Source organism: Vicugna pacos, chromosome 27, assembly GCF_048564905.1.
Source record: "Vicugna pacos chromosome 27, VicPac4, whole genome shotgun sequence".
In the NCBI taxonomy this organism is placed as follows: Eukaryota; Metazoa; Chordata; class Mammalia; order Artiodactyla; family Camelidae; genus Vicugna; species Vicugna pacos.
The window spans coordinates 23,894,952-23,917,322 of NC_133013.1; the positions used below are offsets into that span (position 1 = coordinate 23,894,952).

The 22,371-nt window shown below is 38.8% G+C and overlaps 1 protein-coding gene across 5 annotated transcripts in view; it reads right to left on the minus strand.

Annotated features, from left to right (window-relative positions):
* Positions 1–22,371, minus strand: part of SCAPER (S-phase cyclin A associated protein in the ER) — a 269,359-nt gene that overhangs the window by 48,797 nt on the left and 198,191 nt on the right. For all 5 annotated transcript variants that reach the window (XM_031691717.2, XM_072950937.1, XM_072950939.1 and 2 more), the window contains 2 exons: positions 12,602–12,834; positions 5,016–5,171 (listed from right to left, as the gene is read on the minus strand). In XM_031691717.2, coding sequence (XP_031547577.2) covers positions 5,016–5,171; positions 12,602–12,834 — 389 coding nt within the window. The remainder of the gene's footprint in view (positions 1–5,015; positions 5,172–12,601; positions 12,835–22,371) is intronic.

The window sequence follows — 22,371 nt, forward strand, 5'->3', positions numbered from 1 at the left end:
TTGTTTGTGTGTTATTTTCTATTCTCTGTATCACTCTCCACAGATATTATCCCATGGATATTTGTAAATGCACCTTCTTCACTAGCTTACAAGGTTCTTGAGGAGAAGATCAATGTCTGAGTCATTTTTGCTTTCTCCCAAGCCTAGCACAGGGCCTGGCACAGAGCATGTGCTACATAAATATTTGTTTAATGAATGAATGAATAATTCAGGCAGGCAGAGCTAAAGTTTACCTTTGTTTGAACAAATGGTTTTCAAGCACACTTAAACACTTGAGAAGCACTCATTTGTATCCACATAATTAATGGGCTAAATCACAAATCATTCTGATCTTTTTATGACACAGGTTTCCAGGGACTCTGGCTAGAACCCATTTTGTCAGTGTAGTTTACGGTTATGAAAATGAAAACCACAAATACATATGACAACAAACTTATTTTTGTGTAAAAATATTCTAGAATTCAGAATAGTCTTTTCCAACCAATCAGAATTAGCTAGTTTTACAAGCTCCTCTCTCTTCTTTGCAGTCATAAGGGCTGTAAACTATTTTACTGTGGATCCACTGTTTCCTGGCTCTCTTGGTATAGTTCTCAGCATCATATGTATCTAGAAGTGATTGCTGACTAAGTGAAAGGCCTGTGTTGGCTGTAATTCATAATTCCTCATTACTGTTCTGATCCTGTTAGTTCAGCTAAGGAGCCAGCACCTTAAGGAGGGCTCAGTGAACCTCAGCCAATTATGGCAGCTGAGTCATTGCCTCAAGATTTGAAAACCATCCTTTTTCTCTTTACTTCTTATAGGACCAAGAATGGAAAACTGGTAACAGTAAAGGCCAAACAGGCCTTTCTGAAAGTCTTACTACAGATTTTTGAATTTCGCTGAAGTGATTTAAGAATTATAGCTTGTGAACAATTTCCACATTAAAATTCTGGAGTAATCCTAACATAAAATCAATTCTTTCGCTAGAAGAGCACAGTTTTCCTTAAGAAATGCAAGTTCATTGTTCAAAGCCAAGCCTGGTACAAAAATCTTCAGTAAGTGCTTTTCTCCCCCATGTTGAAACAGAGATTAACAGCATAAGTTCTGACACCCAAACTGTCTTTCAGAAAACCTAGGTAAAAATGAAAAGATTAAAGGCACAATAGGAGAGTAGTCCAAAGGCAGACCTGCCATAATCACCACCACAAAGGCCGGCCACCGGCAGACTGCAAGGTGTCTACTCAGTCCGGGGCTGTCGATTAGTGTGCGTAATTATCTCAGGGTCTGCCAGCTCACAAGGGGCAATTTTTGAAGGCCTCACTGGCTCCCCTTTGTCCTTCATTCCTGTTGGTCACAGAAGGGCTTTAAGGACAAGCCCTTCTCGACACTCTGGCTCTGGCTGGCGTCCCCCGGCAGCCAAACAGGAATTACATGAACTACTCCAATGTAACAGCAGCCGCGCTACCCTGCTCCCCAGACAAGGCTATGACCTTGTGCAGAAACCATTTAACACATGTAACAAAGTGCTTTCAACATGACCCTGTAGTTTAGGGTTTAGTAATGTAATTTCCATGAGGAGGTGGGAAGTAGTACAAAACGGTCTATAAATATTAGAGGTAAACAAATCTGAAGAGGCAGGAAAAACTCCCTGTATTTAGTTGGGTCGTGCTCAGGAAATGTTGGAAGACCGAAGGATTAGAGGGAAAACAGCAATCAGGGATCATTCTGCTCATCTCTTTCAGAGAAGCAGCTTACACTGAAACTGAGATGCATTTCCTAGATAAATTCAGAAAACCACATAGACCTTTTTTCTAGAACAATCTGCTTTGGTAGGAAGGCCTACTAATAGAAATTTGCTGAGTAATTGAGGTTAGAGAAGGAGATTATACCGGGAAAAATGGACTGAGAATTCTTAAAACCACCAAGAGTTAATCACTGATTTATTTAAAATCCAGTTGTATATATACATAGAAATAATTATACTTCATTTAATGTGTGTGTATATATATGTATATATCTATATATAAACTTAGGTTATATATATAAACTTCATACACACACACACACACACTTTGAGACCAAAGTGTGTGCTTGGATAATCCTGAGGCATGTCTAGAACCAAACTCACATTTCCTCTACAGGAAACTGCTTATATCCCCTAATTTGGAGACTATACCATCTACCACTTTACTCAAAAGTTTCAAGTCAGAAACATGAGAGTCTTTCTAGAGTCCCCCCATCCTTTTACCTCCCACGCCTCAAGCCCCATGCCATCTCCCTTGCATTTATTCTGTGTCCTCAGTGTTCCTGCTCCTCTCTATTTCCATTGTCTCCACAGGCCCTCAGCATTTCAAGAGCCCCTTTACTGTTCCTTCTGCCTCTAAGCCCACGGCCACTCCAGCTGTGCCCACACTCTTCAGGAGGGGTCACTGCAACAGAGACCTGACCCTGCTGGGCTCCCTTACACACGTCCCGTGGCATCGCACAGCTCCAGGGCAGCTTGTCAAGCCCCGTCTCCCTTTTACCTGCAAGGGCCACCTTTCTGGGGCTCATTTAATGCCTCATCTCCAGTCACCCTTCACGGTCACCCTATTGTATAGCTACATTGAACTGAGCGGGGACAATGTCTAGTGTATCCGTCCGTATCTCTTGGTGTGGGCTGCCCCTAAAGCAGACCCTGAAGGAAAGATACGGGTACAAGCAGTTTATGTGTGAGGAAGCAGAGAAGGAAAAGAGGGTAGGGAAAGAGCCAATCAAGTACGTGTTAGTGAACAGGTCACCACTGGGGCCCCTTTGAGCGGCTGTACTGAGCACACCTCAGGGTTGTCCCACTGAGGGCTGGGGATGCTGGGGTATTATCCACCTGTTTACTGTTGGAGAGTCACTCCCGAGGGTGTCAACTCCCCTGCATCTCTAGCAAACAGCTACTTGTCTAGAGAACATCCTCAGGCAGAGAAAAAAGGAAGCCACTGGCAGGTGACTTCCTGAAAGGCCACAGGACCACATCTGCTACATCACACAGTGCACACGTTATATGCCCCTTTTCTCAACTGAATTCTTTACTCCTCTTGTCTTTGTGGATCCTTTAAGATTCAGGCCACTGAAGCCTTTCTTGAACTCCTCTGGGAGCGCTCTGCTGCCTCCTCTGTGCACTGTCTCTTCTGCTGCAGCTGCTAGGCTGTTGCTGTTAATTTACAAGTCTGACCCCTGGGCTGCCCGAGCTCAGCGGTGCTAGCGCTGGGTTTGGTGTCTGGCCCAGGGCGGATGTTCAGTCAGTGTCTACTAGGCAAGGCCACGACTGTGTGGGGTAAAGAGGAGAGGATCCTGTTTTCCGTATAAGTAATCGAGAAAATCTTCAAATAAGTAAAATGCGCGCTCCTACATTTTGAATAATATGAAGTCAAGTGTATAGGAGGAAGCACCAAGGTAGGAATCTTGGGTCTTAATTCAAGTTAGTTTGGTCAAGAAAACGAGTGGCTATGAATGACTTTTAAGCTTCTTTCAAGTTCTACAGATTCAGGTGACTGTGTAAGTGAAGGTAAAGCCCACGAACGACACAGCCACTGCACAGGGAAGTGCTCATCTGGAGTCAGGGACAGAGCACCGGCGACAAAGACCTGAGATGCTGGAGGTTTATAATGGTGTGTGGACAAAAGAGCCAGTGTTGGAAGGGTCTCCTGGCGAGAGGACACCTCCCAGGGAGTGGCCTGACTACTGAAGAGGAGCGAGCTGGGCAGCACGGCAGCCTCCACGCTGGCAAGTGCCAACGCCGCGGATGGAGCCCCTTTCGCCGCCAGCCTCGGGGCAGGGTGGTGCTGCCCGGTCTCACTCAGGTCACAGACCTACAGCCACTTCCTGAGTTCTCATCGAATCTCTGGAAGGTCGGCTCTGTCTGCACTTTTAGAAGGGAAAAAACTTAACTGGAACACTGACTACAGCCCATGCTTGGTGTCCTTGACGTTCAGTCTTAATCTTCCTAGAAATGTGACTGGTGGTGGAGGGACTGGGTAAGAATAAGGAAGAGTGGGTGGGTTTTGGGGTCCCATGCATAACAGGCTAAAACATGTTGATGAAGCTCATTTTAGAAAGCAAATTTACTTTTAAAATATTCTGAATATAGACATTAGCATTCTGTGTACATTGAATATGGCTGGATAATATTTCTTTAAGTAGCCAGACTTCAAGAGTCAATTAGTTTTAATTAGGTTTCTTCTTGACAAATCCCTAAAAAATACATCATTTGTATGCCGTGCTGTTTAGAATTTAACTGTGAGAAAATTATTTTACTGAACTGAGGGATATGTGATATTCCTATCAGAAACACTGAGTCACCACTGCAAGTGGTTCCATACTTGGTAGGAGGAGAAGAGATCACAAAGGGGGTTTACTTTGGCCCTCCAAGAGAATTATTGTTCTTGAGGACAGTCCACGGGGTGGGGTGCGGGGGGTGTTTAAAGCGCCGACCAGGCCAGCAGTAGTCCCTGGCGCACTGGCTATAATCATGCCCGTGGGTCACGTGCGACTTCAGGGAGCTACTGTTCTTGGATGGCTCCCTCCTCTGACTCAGGGAAGCACCTCGGAAAAAGGAACAAGGGGCAAAGTGAGTGAGCCTAGGGGGCTGTAACTGAAAGCGTGTGAAGATGGTCATGCGCACTGTTAGGCTGTGCTGTGGGGTGCTGAAGAGTCTGATCTGATGTGGTTGAGGCTTTGTCACTGACTCGCTGACTCAAGGGGAATCACTTGATGCCTCTGGATCTCAGTGGCAGAAGGACTGGATGACCTCCAAGGTCTTCTGTAGAGATAATAGTTATGTTTATGCCACCAACAAGAAAGCCAGGCTCTGACAGAAGCATGTAGCCAGGGAAAATGAGAAACACTGATAACTCTCAAAATGGGAAGCCAACAGGGAGAGAGATAGCACAAAGCAGAAAAGAGGCCAAGACAACCTGAACCCCTACGAAATGAGTCCAAAATGAGCAAAATCCAAGACATGTTTCAAAAGTGGAGCCCAGACTGATATCAAGTAGACACCTTACCTTCCGGTGACAGCGAAGCAGAGCGTGCACATGCCATGCAGGAGTCCCGCGGCGTGCTGCAGGAACGCAGCCATCCTGGGACTGTCATCCACTGGGCCCTGCACTGAGAGGAAGCAGCCACAGAGCTTGTCGACCAGACCTATGTTCACCACGTAGCTAGATGTGGGGAGAAATGTGTGTTAACAGTCTGCAGATCCTGGCAACATCTTCACCTTCAAAGATAAATTTTACCAAGCACAGGCTTAGATCTCTCAAACAAGCAAACACAAGTCTAAGTAAAGCACCTTAAGTAACAATTTCTTTAGACAATCCTGAATAACTGGCTATTTCTGTAAGTGGTTCTCTTTCTTCTTTCGGCTATTCTGATGCTATTTTTCAAGAAAGATGAACAAAAATGATTATCTGATCATTTTCACTGGTCTAAAGAGTCTGACAATAGTTGAAATGATTTATAATGATCTCTATACTCTTGAAAAGCAGTACTCCTTAAAGTAGCAGGGAGTTAAAGTCATCAGAAGGCAGGGATTCAGAAGATAATGTTACCCAGATACTCCTGTTACAACATAAATGTGTAACACCAACTGTAGATTCTCTATTTTTTAAAACTGTCACCATTAAGAGTATAACATACAGTGAGAATCTAACTGCCTTCTGTTATGAAAAATACCAGCTCTGAGAGTTGATAATAACATCCAGGAAGTCACTTTCATCTTTTCAGTCCATTAAACAGTTTTCCAGAGCAGTTGATTAAACTGGACCAATAATAGCAGCTCTTCCGTTAGTCCACAAAGCAGTAATCATTACAAATATTTTAAGAATATAAATAACTTTTCAGATAAATCAGCATTAATTTAAAGATTTTATACCAGTTCAGTGCTACTGCGTTTACATGTGTGAAAACCACAGGAGTTTGAATACAGCAGTTCTGAAAATCAACACATAAACTTTCAGCAATATGTGCAAAGGAATTGATGCTTCTGTTCATAAGTGCACTAAAATCCCTGTCACTATTCACTTACTAAGATACCATTTTGTAAAAGGAAGGAGAATCTGATGAATAATTCATGTTTGGAGCCTCTTCTAAGTCGACTAGGTACAAGGTATAAAATAATGTCCCATTTCTTTTTTTACATTAGGAAATGTATTCACCTGACTTTTTGAGCATCTACTATAGTTTTAAAATTGGGAAGTATGAAATGATGGCCACTAGTCCTGTTGTCTTATAATGAAGGAAAATGATACACTGACATATTGAACCCTCAGCCCCACAAGGTACTGCACGACCTTGGGCAAATTGCTTGGCTCTTCTGGGTCTGTTTCCTTTCTAATGTAATAGGGAGAATTAGTATAAGGTTCTTGTAATAAATGACTGATAAACTAATACATGCAAAGAACTTGATACATCTTATTAGTTTTATTATTACCAGTAGTAATAATAGCGATATTTTAAAAATGCACACGTGCACATTTATGAGTCATAAGCACCATGTAAATGAAAAAGACAACACAAAATACAATTTTATAAATATCAGATGGACAAAAATTAGTGTGTTAAGATAAAACATTGATAAGGAAATGGATCTCCCATTATTTGTTGATGGAAAGTGAAATCTGTATAATTACTTTGGGAAACTATTTGGTGTTTGTTACCTGGTAAAGTTCAACATGCATTTATCACAGCATTCATAAATTTCTACTGTAGGTATATAAACTTGAGAAACTCCCACACAGGTACAAAAGAAGACTTCTATATGGATATTCACTATATCATTGAAATAGTGAAAAAGTAAAAATTATTGCCCTCAGAGAGAAAATGAATTAAAAAACTGGGAATTTATTCACTTAGTCTGTAGAGCAGTTAAAATGAATCAATCAGATCTTTATGCATCAAAATAAATCTCAACATGTTACATGAAAATGGAATGTGACAAAATAGTATGTTAGCATTCATGCAATTTTAAATATACACAAAAAATAGAAAGTAGACTATGTTGTTATGGATATATATATCTAATATACATAAAATATACACACATATAAAACATATATGCAAGTATATTTATATAGTTACATATATACATATAAAAAATTTTATAAAAATATGTGGGAACTATATACACACACTCTAATATAGTGATTCACCTCGAGTGAGAGTAAGGGGAGAGAGAGTAAGAGATGGGGAGTTAGCTGTATCTGCAACATATGGTTTCTTACCAATAAGAAAAAAAAAAAAAAACTAAGACAATGCAGAAGAATGTCACCAGCTGCTGAAAAATGTTGTCAAGCTGGTTCACAGGTGTTGATAATTTTGTTAGGATCATGTTGATATACTTCATCTTAAAAATAACAGAAAACTTAAATATTGAAAAAGGCAATAATGACAGAAAAAGCATTTGCAACCTGTAAGATGAAGGGTTAATGTTATTCCCCACCACCCCAGGTTTACTGAGATGTAGCTGATTTATAACATTGTGTAAGTTTAAGGTACACAATGTGATGATGTGATTCATGCATATATTGCAAAGTTATTACTACAGTAAGTTTACCACTTTTATTACTCACATAGAACTTTTTGTGTGTGTCTGTTGAGAACTTCAAAGTCCTACACTTTGAGCAACTTTCAAATATACAGTATGGTATTGTTAACTATAGTCGCCATGCTGTACAGTATATCCCTAGAACTTATTCATCTTATAGGTGGAATTTGTACCCTTTGATCACCTTCACCCATTTCCCTACCCTTGAGCCCATGGCAACAACCAGTCTACTCTGTGTTTCTATGAGTTTGGGTTTGTTTTTTTTTTTTAGATTCCACATATAAGTGAGATTATACAGTAGGTTACCTGAAGCAAATCACTGCTACATAATTAAATTCTTGAAAAGCCAGTAAAAATTAATTTGCAAATTTCTGTTGATTTGGAAAAAAGGAATTTAAAAAATGTATGACCAAGCACTGTGTATAAGTATTGCAATATTTTAAATTAAATAACCACATATATGTGTACTAAAACCAAAACAAAACCAGTGATTATCTTTGGGAGGTCAGATTAGCGATAATTTTTGTGTATTCAAAAAAAAATCCATTGTGCTCTTCTGTGCTTTTGGAATTATTTTTCTCATTGAGCATAAATACTTTTATAATTAGGAAAAGAGGTTATTTTACATAGGGGAATGGGGAGAGAGGCAGGCTATCTGCTTTTGCAAGAGCCTGAACTGTTAAATTAAGGAAGCAGCAATGGAGTAAAGGTAATAAATCTGAGAGATATTTATAAGGCATAATGAATAAGTACTAGAGATTTAATTGGGCATTGGTTTGGTAAAGGATTGTGAGAGTCTTTGATAATGCTCAGATTGCTGGCTAAGGAACTGAATTGAATACTGGTGCTGCAGACAAGGACAGAGGACACAGGAAAAGTCACTACTTTGGATGGAAAGATTATGTGTTCCGTCTTGAATTTGTGAAGCCTGAGGTGCTTGTGGTACATCCTAAGCAGCTAGGAAAATGCTAGGCTAAAGTAGTTTTATAACTTCTCCTTAAATAAGTGCCTTATGTTTGATAGCTTTTGACTCCATGAGGCTGGTATCAGTGACTTGGACTCACAATATTTGCATCTTGGTTGCACAGTTTGATTTCTCTGTTTTGGGAGACAGATACAAATTTCTAGTTGAACATGCTGAAAAGAATTGTGTTTCAGCAAAAGTCCATGAATAACCAAAGCAATTCTATAAAAGAACAACAAAGCTGGAGGCATCACACTTCCTGATTTCAAACTATATTATGAAGCTACAGCAATCAAAATGTAGGGTACTGGCATGACAACAGATACACAGACCAACGGAACAGGATTGAGAGCCTGGGAGTAAATCCATACATATCTGGTCCACAAATATTTGATAAATGAGCCAAGAATACTCACTGGGGAGAGGACAGTCTCCTCAATAAGTGGTGCTGGGAAAACCACACAACCACATGCAGAAGAATGAAACTGGACCCCTGTCTTACACCATTTCCCAAAAAGAACTCAAAATACATTAAAGACTTAGATGTAAAACTGGAAACCACAAAACTCCTAGAAGAAAGCATAGGAGAAAAAACTCCTTGACATTGGTCTTTGCAGGATTTTTTAGATATGATACCAAAAGAACAAGCAACAGAAGCAAAATAAACAAGTGAGGTGACTTCAAACATAAAAGGTTCTGCAGAGCAAACGAAACAATCAACAAAATGAAAAGGCAACCTGCAGAATGGGAGAAAATATTTGCAAACCATACACTAGATAAGGGGGTAATATCCCCAAAATAAGGAACCCCTACAATTCAATAGTAAAAATGCAAATAATCCAATTAAAAATGGGCAAAGGACTTGAATAGACATTTTCCCAAAGAATACATAAAAATGACCAACAGGTGCAGGCAAAGATGTCTGACATCACTAATTATCAGGGAAATGCAAATCAAAGACCACAATGAGATACCACCTCACACTTGTTAGAATGACTTACTAAAAAAAAAAAACAAAAAAAACAAACCAAGAGATAATGTTCTAGGATGTGGAGAGAAAAGTGAACCCTTGTATACTGTTGGTGGTAAAGTACCTTCACATAGTCACTGTGGAAAACAGTATGGAGGTTCCTCAAAAAATTAAAAACAGAACTACATTATGATCCATCAATTCCACTTCTGGGTACACAAATGAAGGAAATGAATCATTATCTTGAAGAGACACCTGCACTACCATGTTCACTGCAGCACTATCCAGAATAGCTTAGACGTGGAAACAACCTAAGTGTCTATCAACAGATGGGGGATAAATAAAATGTGGTAGATATACAATGGAGTATTATTTAACCATAAAAAATAAGGGAATCCTGCCATTTGTGACAATATGGATGGCCTCTGAAGGAATCATGCTAAGTGAAATAAGTCAGACAGGAAAGGACAAATACTGTATGTTCTCACTTCTTTGAGGAATCTAAAAAACTGAACTCACAGAAACAGAGTAGGATGGTGGTTTCCAGAGGCTGGAGGATGGGGAAAATGGGGAGATGCTGGTCAAAGGGTACAAACTTCCATTTAAAAGGTGAATAAGTTCTGGGGATGTAACATACAGCGTGGTGACTACAGATAACAATATGTATTACATACTTGAAAGTTGCTAAGAAAGTAGCTCTTCAATGTTTCAGCACACACAAAAGGTGATTATGCCAGGTGATGCAAGTGTTAACTAACATTATTGTGGTAATCATTTTACAATACGTGTGTATCAATCAAATCACCTCGTATACCTTCAGCTTACACAATGTTTTATGTCACCTATATCTCAGTAAAGCTGAAAAAGAGCAGAGCTTCAGGGTTGGTTTATTTCCTGAGCGGATTTCAAATTTTTTAAATCACAATTTGCTTCTATCCTAGTATTATTACATTGCTTTTGTATCCTACTATTCTAATATTGCTTTCCCAGAACTGTGCTAAATGCTTGAAACTGCCAATATTTTCATTTTATCAAAAAAATGCCAAAGTTTAATAGCCAAACAATATTATTTGGATATTCTGTTAAAGAGCTTTTTATTTGTTTTTGTATCCCAGGACCTTGTGGAGTGTCTGACACAAGGTGAGTACAGGAGACCATACTCTGACAGTTCCAAGGACCCCCTACGTCTAGAAACTTGCCTGAACCATGCAGAACAATGAGAATAAACACTGCCATTACTTCATCTCAGCTACACACTCTTCTGCCTCTTCTGGGCCGGTGAGGAGAAGGAAGGGACACACGTCAGGGCGACGTGCCCTGCTCCAGTTCTGCCTCAGGGGTACAGAGGAGAGCCAGAGACCGTGCTGGGACTCTTCCCACCCAGCTTTCCACCACTAGAGATGTGAACTGACAAACACGCTCAGGCTGTAGCAGGGAGTAGAGTGAGATTTCCTGTCAGTTCACGTCTGAGAAGGTGAGAAAGAAAGCGTGGACATAAGTAAACATGCTCTGTTTGCTTCATTAGGCAGATTTGAGATAAGGTTTGTGGTTCTACAGATGGGAATCGTCCAGCCAGCTAACAACTGATTATCGATAAGAAAACAATATTCACCAAAAGTGGTTCAAGTCAGATGAGGAGCGGCATGGTGTTATTCTCAAGGGTTGTAGTTGTCAGTCATCCTTTTTAAGTCACATGAGTTATTTGGTTTGGCTACTATTTTTCCCCCCAATATCTTTTTCCTTTATGAAGGATCTGGTAACTATAACAATATACGTACAAATGTCTGGAAGGCCCACTGGAATTGCACTGAAGCATGTGGCTGGGCCTTCCGCCTCATCGCAGCTGAGGCATGTGGCTAAGCTGTCTGGACGACAAGAAGGCAGGGCTGCTGCTGCATCACATGGCAGCCCGAGGGAGCGCACTGCGACAGAACGGCATTCATCAGCAGAGAGGGCCGGGTTCTACAGCGACCAAGAGGACACGGGGAAATTGAATGGGATCAAGCAACTGAAGAAAGGCCAGGGAGGGTAAAAGTCAAGTGCCGCATGATAAATGGTCGTGGACCCAAAGGGCCTAGTACTCTCCAGCAATAAATACGCTTGGGGAGAGAGGCAGGCAGATGGAAGGGATAAGTTAACAGAGTAATCAAGGGTAAGAAAGATACTGAATGAAACAACTGTTTCTAAGAAAGCACTACAAGAGAGCAGAGGAAATTTATGAACTGTGAAAGAAGCAAATGCAGAAGAGGGCATTCTCTTTCTCCTATTAACCTACATAAGCTTCAGAGAGTAACAAATTGCATGAGTTTCAGAAGCCAGAGATCAGTACAGATCACAGAGGAGTTTCTGATGGAGGGGGACGGGTAATTGATTAACACCAGATGGAACCCTGTTGGAAAATTAAATGCCCTACCTGCTTCCAGATTCATAGGGGAAAAGAATTCAGATGCCAAAGTAGGAATAAATTTCCCTGGAGAAAAGGTGACCTTAGAAGGGAGTAGGGTTGACCTTGAACAGGTGTCAGGAATCGCCACATTTGTGTAGGGGAAAACATACAAGTATTGGCAGTCCAGCTAGACCTGAGTTCCAGTCTCAACTCTCCTACCTAACTTTTAAACTTATTTATTATAACCCTGGGCAAAGAACTGAACCTCTCTGAGCAATTTCCTCACCTACAAAGTCTGAACTAGAAATCCTACACTTACATGGATGTGAAGCCTCTACTACAATGCCTCACACATGATGGGTGCCCACAAATGACAGCTATTATTATTGTTTTAAATCTGAACCAAATTTATAGCCAGAGATCACCTGAAATAGGGTAATTCTTGGAAATCCTTTGAGTTGGAAAGAGGTGATAGCAAAAAAGTATAAAAGCTTGGATACTACATGTTCTAATATGAAATATATAAATACAAGAATAACAGATGAGTTCTAGTCATATTGCTTTTCATTAACAGGATTTTCTTTCTCTCTACAAAATGGTGTATTTTCTACCAGGAATTTGTGGATGGTGTTGTGAGAATCACTGCCATCACATGGCACCTGAGATTTAAATTATTTTAATTAAATTTTTTTAGCAAAAAAGAAAGTTTTAAGAAATTTAGTAATTTACCTGATGAGGTCCTGAACTCGACTGTTAAAAGCATCACCTTGTGAGGGTTTGTTTTTCATTTCCTGTGTTGATATTTTTGGTGTAGTTGGCCGGCTGTTTCCATCTGGTCGATTGGCAATCAGGCAGCCAAAAACCACAGCACTGACTTTGAGAAGTCCAGTTGTCAAGCCTTCAAAAACTTGCTTATTTGTATTTCTTCCCAAAATAGCATTATTTTCATCTGGAACATAAACCTAGATGGAAAAGAATACGGTAATTATGTTTCAGTAAAACCACCAAAAATGAACAGAGATGATACAGAAAATTTCTGGAATCATAAATAATTTTGAAATTCTAGAGTGGCTATTGGAACGTCTAAGTGTTGGACCAATTCTAAAGTCAGATTGCTGAGTTCAAATCTCAGCTTTGCCCTGCTAGCTGGGTGACCTTGGGCAGGTTGCTACTTTCAAGCTTCAATTTTTCTGTTTATAAAACAAGGATAATGACATTATCTATAACATACGGTTCTTGTGAAGATTAAAATGCTTAGCTCATGTCTAGGCATATAATGAGCACTCAAATAAGTTATATTTATTCAATTGAATAAAGTATATTACAATCTGTATAAAAACTCAGGAAATGAACTAATTGGTAAACTGATGGTACTATTTGTTGTTAAACTGAATTTTTAAAATATCTCATTCAAATTCATCTATTAGGATACAATTTGCATTTCTTACTACACAATGGCAAAATAGTTTTTTTCCTAATACAAAGGATTACATTGAGGTCTGTTTGTTTATGGTTTACAGGAAGTAATGTGGTTGTTAGAATTCGGACAAGGAGTCAGAACCTGCGCTTGGGTTCTGACTCTGCAGTTATATAATCTTAGATGTGTTCTTTAACCTGTGTCTCAGTTTCCTCAACTGTAAAATGAGGATAATCACAGTATCTAACGAATCAACATTTGTAAATTCTTAGAACAGTGTCCGGCACATAGGGAAGTCCCGCAGAAGTGTCATATGCTATGCAGTTGCTACTTGTACTACGATTTCTACTATTGCCTGGAGTAAATGTCAGGCTCTGGTTTCCGTATCTGCCTACTTGCTAGGATCACTATGAAATTCAAGTAAGATGATGAACGGGAAATCACTTGGTAAATTTTTACACTTCACAAATGTACTTACTATCAATCAGCCTTTGCCTCATTCTCACTCTTTACCTGTGACAGTTCTATCAAAAGACAGGAATAAATGATCAGCTGGATTCAAAAGGAGGATCTTTATGAACAGAAGCAAATACTTCCTCCATTCTTTTTTGTTGCTGTTCATTTAGACATTCTATGAAAGTCACTTTTTTGAGAAAAGCCTTGTTTTAAGATTGTTGACTGTTATCTCTGACCACTGAGCCATTCCTTAGCCAAAGTAATTACAGTAGACTCTTTCTGTGGTATGTGCTCCAATTAATTAATGAGAGTTCCTTTGAGGCTGTACAATAGTTATAAAGCTGACAAAGAGCTTCTTTGAGTTGTGACTAGCATCACCTAGCCTGTCGCAATACAGATGGTAGCATTAGGAGTGGAGTCTGAATCCATGATTTCTATATAAGTCAGGATGAGCTAGGTTATGCTGCAGTGAAAAATTCCTTTAAAATTGCAGTGGCTTCAAACAGTAAAGCTTTATTTTTTCATTCAAATGACATGCCCATCTCAGACTGGCTGGGGCTCCTGCTGTCCTTACTCCAGGGTCCAGGTGACACAGCAACCACCATCTAAAGCAACACTGCCCAATAGAACTTTCTAAGATCGAAACGTTTCAATCTACACTCTTCCATGTCTGTACAAGTCACATGTGGCCATCGAGCATTTCAAACATAGTTAGTGTGCTTCGGGATTGTATTTTTACCTTTAATTTTAACTAAAATAGTGGCTAGTGTATTGAACAGTACAGAGCACTGCAGGTCACAGTGGCGGAGAGGAAAAAAATATCTCTGGAGGGTCTTGCGTCAACATCAAATGTGTTACCTGGAAATGACACATGCCACTTTTGCTCACAACTAATTGGCCAAAACCAATCACATAGTCCAGGCTCAACCACAAGGGAGCCAAGAAACATCATCCTACTATGTATCTGGAAAGGGGGGGAGAACCGGAACATCTGTCCACAGCACTACTGACAGCGTAATATTGTTTCTTCCACTATGACTATGTAAGTGTCATTATTCACAATCGAGCTATTTGTAAATGATGATTCTTGTACACATTTTTGATTTCACTCAGATAACTTTCTTCATATGTTGAATTTCCTATTTATGTATCATTAGCTCATTGTCAATCTTTCCAGTTAAAGTGGAATTTCCTCTCAAGTTCAAACACCCCAGGGATTGTTGATTCTTCTTCTCCCCTCAGTGGAGACATCCTTCCTGAAACCACCATCCCCCTGCTCTAACCTGGACTGGCTGCTCCCTAGGCCTACCACACAGCTCTCATTTTGAGATGCCCTTTGTCTTCAGCCTAAGAAATCCCTTCTACCCATCTCTTGAGTTAGATTCCTTTATTTCTTGGATTCTGTGTCTTCATCTTCTTCCCATGGAATCCTCTCGTTTTGTTGCAGGGCATATTCCAACTTCTGAAGAAGGGGAGCATGAGACCTTGTGTGTCTGAAAATATCTTCATTCCATTCTCATACTTGATTGACAGTTTGGCTGGATATAGAATTCTTGATTGGAACTAATTCTCCTTTAGCATTTTGAAGGACTGCTCCACTGTCTTCTACTTTAAGCACTGTTCTCAAGAAGTCCAATCTAATTCCTGATGTTTTTATACATGGCCTGTTTTTTCCTCTCTGGAAACTTTTAGGAAATTCTTACCCCTGATTTCTTGTGTCTTTGTATAGGTTCTTCCTTCCTTTTTTGTGCAATCTGAAAGTCATGTGCTTCACTTCTGAAAGTATGTCTTGTATTACTTCTTTGCTAATTTCCTCTCATTTATCTTCTCTGTTGGACTTTGATCCTTCACTGAGTCTCGAATTTTCTCGTATATTTTTCTGCTTTTCATCTCTTTTTATTTTGTCCTACTTCTTAGGTGAATTCCTTAACTTTATTTTCCAGTCCTTCTGCTGAATTTCTCACTTCACCAATTACATCTTTAGTTCTCAGGAGTTCTTTTTGGTTCCTTGTATGTTTTGCTTTTATAGAATCTTATTTTTGCTTCATGGATGCAGTTGTTTTCTCATCTCTGTGAAATTATACTTTTTAAAGGTTTTCTTCTGTTTCCTGCATGGTCTTCATTTCCTTTGAGTTCTTTTTTTGTATTTCAGGTTGTAGGCTTTCCTCAAATATGTGGTAATCTGGGGGCTTCTGTTCATACATAGATTGATGCATTGATGGATTAAACAGTGTCTCACACTATTGATCCAATCACAAGCTGGACACAAACTCTGTGTTGAGGGGCTTCAATCTGGATGACAAGCAGAGACCTGGCTTTCCCACTGGGGAATCCCAGCGGTCAATATTTATAGGTCTATTCTCCTGAGACAGTTTCACAATAATGTAATCCTATATCCTCTAAGCCTTATATAATATACATATATATATATAATATATAATATATAATACATAATACATAATATATAATATATAATACATAATACGAGTATATAATATGGCCTGCTCATTTTCTCAGAGGTTCACAGAATGGGTTGAGTGTCTCACTATTTAAGGAACAGATTTTCACTTAATCATTTTGTTTTCACATGATTTCTGTATAGCAGTACCTGGTGTCCCCATCTCCTGAGTAACTTTGGTTCAACCACTTGTCTTCTGCCAGGTTTTGGAGGCGTGGGATTCACTTGGCTGTATACACAGCAGATGGGATCTAGGAAATCTAAACTGCCTCCTATTTAGACTTTCAACCAATCCTCCTCTTTCCAATCCCACTTGTACCCTCATTTTCTGAGACAGCTGGGAACCCTAACTCTTGAGCCTTTGGGGGTTTGATGGCACAGATTTTCTTCTGGTATTTCTCTTCCTGCTAATTTAGGTTTTAACTTCTAGGCAACTATCTTTTAATCATCTTCTTTCCAGATTAAAAATTATTTGCTTTCCTTTCCCTCCCATTCTCTTTGTCTTTGAGGGGTCAGGACTTTACCTATTTACTATAATATTAGTGGGGGGCCTCCAGACAGAGAGAGTTTAACTTGTGTGTTCAATTGGCCACATTTTAAAATTAACTCGATAAATCACCTACAGATGCAACTTTCTTTTTCTTTTACAAACTACAGTAAGAATATGAGAAACATTTCTGGGTATGTGAGGGTTTTTCATACATCACAAATTTTCATATTCCTCTTTTTTCAAAAACCTAGTACTGATATCATCATTAAGTATTTCAAATAGAACACTATACATGTGCATGTAGCAATCTTATACTTATCCAGAAATATTTCATCCAGTAATTACATCTTCTAAAAGTATAGTTGAGAACCATGAAGAAACCAAAACGACTTCTGAGATACCGAAGTTAATGTCACTTATTCTCTCACCTGCTCATCTAACATTTGAGTATCTACTATGTGCATGGTCAAGGGATCAGAGTGATGCTCTGCTCACTCTAAGGGTCATTCAGACTCTGTAGATTCTGATTTTACATATAACTGTAACAAGCTGTGGTTTATTGGTTTATAGTAGAGCAGAAAGAACAGTATAAAAGTAGTGACCATTTTAGAGGCAGGCAGCAGCAAAATGGGACACTAAATCTGGAAGCACAAGAGAAAACAGGCATAACAGAGCAGAGGCACTGCAAGGTAAGACTCATTTTCATTTCCCCTGAAATTATTATTTACTACAAATTAGCATAACTGTTTATGTTCAAAATGACAACCTTAAGACATTAAGAAAAGGCTAAATTATGAGCCATGCTTATTTGATGGGGGCAGAGAAAAAAGAATGAAAACTAACATTAGGTTTTTCTACTATGCCAGGTACTGAAGCATTTTCCTTGTGTCATCACATTTAACTTTTACAGATTAATATATCAAAGTTGAGAGATAGCAAGCAATATGCCCAAGTTTCACAGCTTGTTAACAGGAAAGCTTGAACTTGAACCTGAGTTTATTAGATTCTAAATCCCATGTGCTTTGTCTTATCCCACACTGACTTCTCTCACTGGCCATCTCCTTCACTGAGGACTCTGGAGAAACTATCTCTAGTGGAGGGAGGTGAAAATTGGTCATGGGCCAAACATTGTTTTTCTGATCTCTCTTCCATTAAGAAAAGAAAAAGATTCCGTAAGAACTTTATTCTTCACCAAAGGGCACGAAGATATTTTATTTAAAGATTGTTAAGATAATTCTGGGTGAAACAAACTAACTCAGTTATTCAGAAACTATAAATGTGGTTCAAGGACAAATTCACTTCTTCATCAGTCCCAAGAAAATAAGCTCAAAGTAAATCAGATATATTTTTACACTATTCTCATATTCTCTGTCCACAGCTGACAACTTTAGATTTTCTATTTCATTGGAGCTTTCTGTTTAATTTTAGAAACACCATTTTGGCAGTTTCTCATAAAACCAACAGAAACTGAAAAACTTCTCTAACAGTCTGGCAGTTATATGAAGAACCCTTGTGGCCTGCAGGAGCCAAGCCTCTCTTGTTAGGCTCACTGTGGTGCATTCTGAGACCTCAGATCTGGGTCTAAGGCTCTCACTGTGCTGAACAGTCTTACTGTCTCACCACGATTTTCTATTTTCTAACAGTCTAAGCCTCACAGTCAATTCAATCACCTCTTCATATTTTCCCCTAGAATTTTGTTTTTTCCTCTCTAATCTCATTTAGTGTTGCTCCTTAAGCTGCTGAGAATAGAGTTCTCTTTCACTTGTAAACTTTGGTGAAGACTTTTTTTTTGTCTGTCTCATTAAGACATCATTTTATTCAAATGGTCACAGAAATTCTCCTCATCCTTCTATATAGATGTTTCTTTTGCTACTTTAAAATCACTTTACAGAAATGTTTCAATAGAAACTGATGTTTTATCTAGGAAAGAATTTCAAAATTGCCTGAATTAAGCTACAAAAGGGCTTATCTTCAGTTAGACTAAAAGGTTCTTTCTAGTCTTCAAAAAATGAGATGTGATAAAGAGAAACTTTAAGGAGAAGGTATCTACACTGTAAAGGATATTCTATTCAGAGGAGCACTCTGCACTGTTGTCTCTTGTCTAGTTGGATATCACTGTTACTTGCTAGAGGAAAAATAACTTGTCAGCAGCCTGCTCTTTTGGGACACTTGGTAGATGAAATGCACACCTAGGGGTCTGATATATGCTTACAGACCAACATTTGAGTTTGAACTTCCTTCCAGCACAGCTGCTGGGCCAAGGGCACACTGCAAGTTGAGTGGCCTGTCTTTCAGGAAAGGTGTGCAAGCAACATCCTCCCCTCCCCCTCTGCCCACTGCCCTGGCCTCCTGCACACCTGGCTTACCTGAGTCTGGAACACATTCCATCCTGGGGTGGGTGGTCTGTGGAGGGCAGGGGAAGGTTACCTTCCCAGTATGCAGCTGTGCTTGTAACTACCACCTGCTGGTATGCACCAGGCCTGGCCTGGGAAAACAACAGAGCTGTGCAGCTGCTGGCTCTCCTGAATCTGTCGCTCCTGAGGCAGAAATCTAAAACCACAATTTCTCTTCAATGGGTAGAAGGAATTCCCTTACTATATGTCTTTAGAATACACTAGCGAGGTCATTATTGTACGCTTACAGTAGCAGTAAACTAGGAGTTGATTTCAGGTACAAATTCTTATTACAAAATTTCCCCTTCCTCTCAAAAAATATTTGGCCTTCTTAAAACTGGCAGATATTTCATACAGTTTTAATCCAGAAAGAAATTTAGAATCAAAATTTTTCATTATGTATTTGAGAAAATCATGATCCAGAGGAGAAAGAGACTTCCCTGAGAATAAAGAAACCATCAGGGCTGGAATATGTACTGTGCTGTTCTCTAAACCTACTCCAAGGAGAAACCCAATATTTATAGGGCCAAGCCCTGAGGCAAAGTGTTTTAGCAAAATTAAATTAAAAGTCATTATCACTTTTAAAAGACAAGCTCATACTCTCTTTTTCCTCACTACCTCCCACCACCAAAGTAGTTTCAAAAACTTCCTACATTCTTTTTTGCAGTACAGAAAGATGCTTTTATTAGTAGTATAAATCTATCCTGTAACGTGATTCCATGAGAGAAAATTAACTTGGTAATCAGTGGTAATTCTATCCAACTAATTTTCAGTATTGTGAAGTTGGGTTTTGCATATTTTTAAGTTGTACTGTGTGTTCACAATGGTCAGAATACGAATTAAGTTCACTGAGAACCAAGAGGAGGTTGTTTAGAAAGCTCCTGTCAAGTCGGTGTCAGAGTATAGGAAAAAATGAGGCTAAAAATGTGGAAGGGCCCCAGCAGCAGACACAGGTCTCTACACTGTTGGCACCATTTCACCTCCTTGGCTGAACTGTCATCAGATGTACAACGGTCTTTTCACCACTGCTATTTTATAAAACATCTGTGCTCATGTTGTATTATGTATAAAAATACAACTCATGAAAGATATTTACCGTGATGATTTACTTGGCCTGAAAGTATGAAAAACTAATTGTTTTTCAATATTACCTTTTTAAAGTTCCACACACAATATTAAGACAATATTAAGATGACATTGCATCTTATCCCAAATATCATTGCCCTTGTTAACATATTTATGACTTCTAGATTCTGTTTCTATATTTTATGCAGCCCATGTCCTAAACAATATAATTTTAGCAAACTTTATAGTAGGTGCCTTATTGATGAGCATCTGTGTTGCTTCCAGATTTTATCCATGGTGAATAACGCTACTATGAAAATGGGTGTATAAATGTCCTTTTTTAAGACTCTGCTTTCAAGCCTTTTGGGTATATAGACTCAGAAGTACAATTACTGGATCATAAGGTAATTGTATTTTTAGTTTTTTTCAAGAATAAGTTCCTTAAAACACTTTAAAGAAAACACTGTTTCAACAACGGCTGCACAATTTCACATCCCCACCAACAGGGTTCCAGTGTCTCCATATCCTCACCAAACCTTTTGTTTTCTGATTTTCCTGACAATGGCCACCCTAGTGAGTGTGAGGTGGTATCTCACTGTAGTTTTGATGTGTATTTCCCTATAGATTAGTGATATTGAGTATGTTTTCATGTGCTTACTGGCCATTCGCATATGTTCTTTGGAGAACTGTCTATTCAAGTCCTTTGACCATATTTTAGTTGGGGTTCATTGCTGAGTCATAGGAGTTCCCTATATATTTTGGATATTAATCCCTTATCAGAAATATGATTTGTAAATACCTTCTTCCACTCTGAAGGCTGCCTCTTTACTATGTGCACAGTGTCTTTTGATGCACAAACTCAACATTTTTTCACTCAGTTCTATTTGTCTCTCTTCTTTTGTTACCTGTGCCTTTTGGGTCATTCTAAGAAATCATTGTGAATCTAATGTCATGAAGCTTTGCCCTAAGTTTTCTTCTAAGAGTTTTACTGTTTTAGCTCTTATATTTAGGCCCTTGATCCATTCTATCTTAATCTTTGTATATGGTATTAGGTAAAGGTCCAACTCTTGCATGTGGATATTCCGTTTCCCCAGTACCATTTGTTGAGAAGACTGTCCCTTCCCCATTGAATGGTCTTGGCATCACTGACAAAAATCACTCGACCATATATGTGAGGGTTTATTTTTCGGCTTCCTATTTTATTCCATCAGTATATATGTCTGTCTTTATGCTAGTACTACCTTATTTGATTACTATACCTTTGCAGTTAAGTTTTGAAATTGGAAACTATGAGTTCTCCAGTTTTGTTCTCTTTCAGTGTTGTTTTGGTTATTTGGGGTCTCTTGATACACCATAAGAATTTTAGGATTTTTAAAAATTTCCACAAAAACCATCATTGGGATTTTGATATGAATTGGATGGAATCTATAGACTGCTTTGGGCAATACTGACGTCTTAATAATATTAAGTCTTGTAACTTGTAAACATGGTACGTGTTCCCATTCATATGTGTTATCTCTAGCATCTTTCAGCAATGTTTTGTAGTTTTCATTATGCAAGTCTTTCACCTCCTTAGTTAAGCCAGTTCCTAATTGTTTTATTCTTTTTGATGCTATTGTAAATTGGATTGTTTTTGTAATTTCCTTTATAGATTGTTCATTGTATATAGAAATGAAAATAATTTTTGTCTGTTGACTTTGCATCCTATTACTTTGTTGAATTCATTTATTAGTTCTAACAGTTTTTTCTTTTGTGTGGAATCTTTAGGGTTTTCTACATATCATATCAGATAAAAACAGAGATTACTCCTTCCTTTCCAATTTGGATGTGTTTTATTTCTATTTCTTGCCTAACTGCTCTGGCTAGAACAGTACTGTGTTGAACTGAAGTCATGAAAGCAGACATTCTTGCTTGTTCCTGATCTTAGGCGGAAAGCTTTCAGTCTTTCACCACTGAGTATGATGTCTGCTGTGGGTTTTGATATATGGATTTTATTATGTGAAGATACTTTCCTTCTGTTTCTAGTTTACAGAGTTTTGTCACATCGTGAAATGGTGTTGCATTTTGTCAAACACTTTTTCTGTAACAGTTGAGGTTATCATGCATGTTTCTTTCCTTCACTCTGTTATGTGGTTCATAACACTGATTTATTTTTGTATGTTGAACCATTCTTGCAGTCCAGGAGCAAATCCTACTTGGTCATGATGTATAATCCTTTTA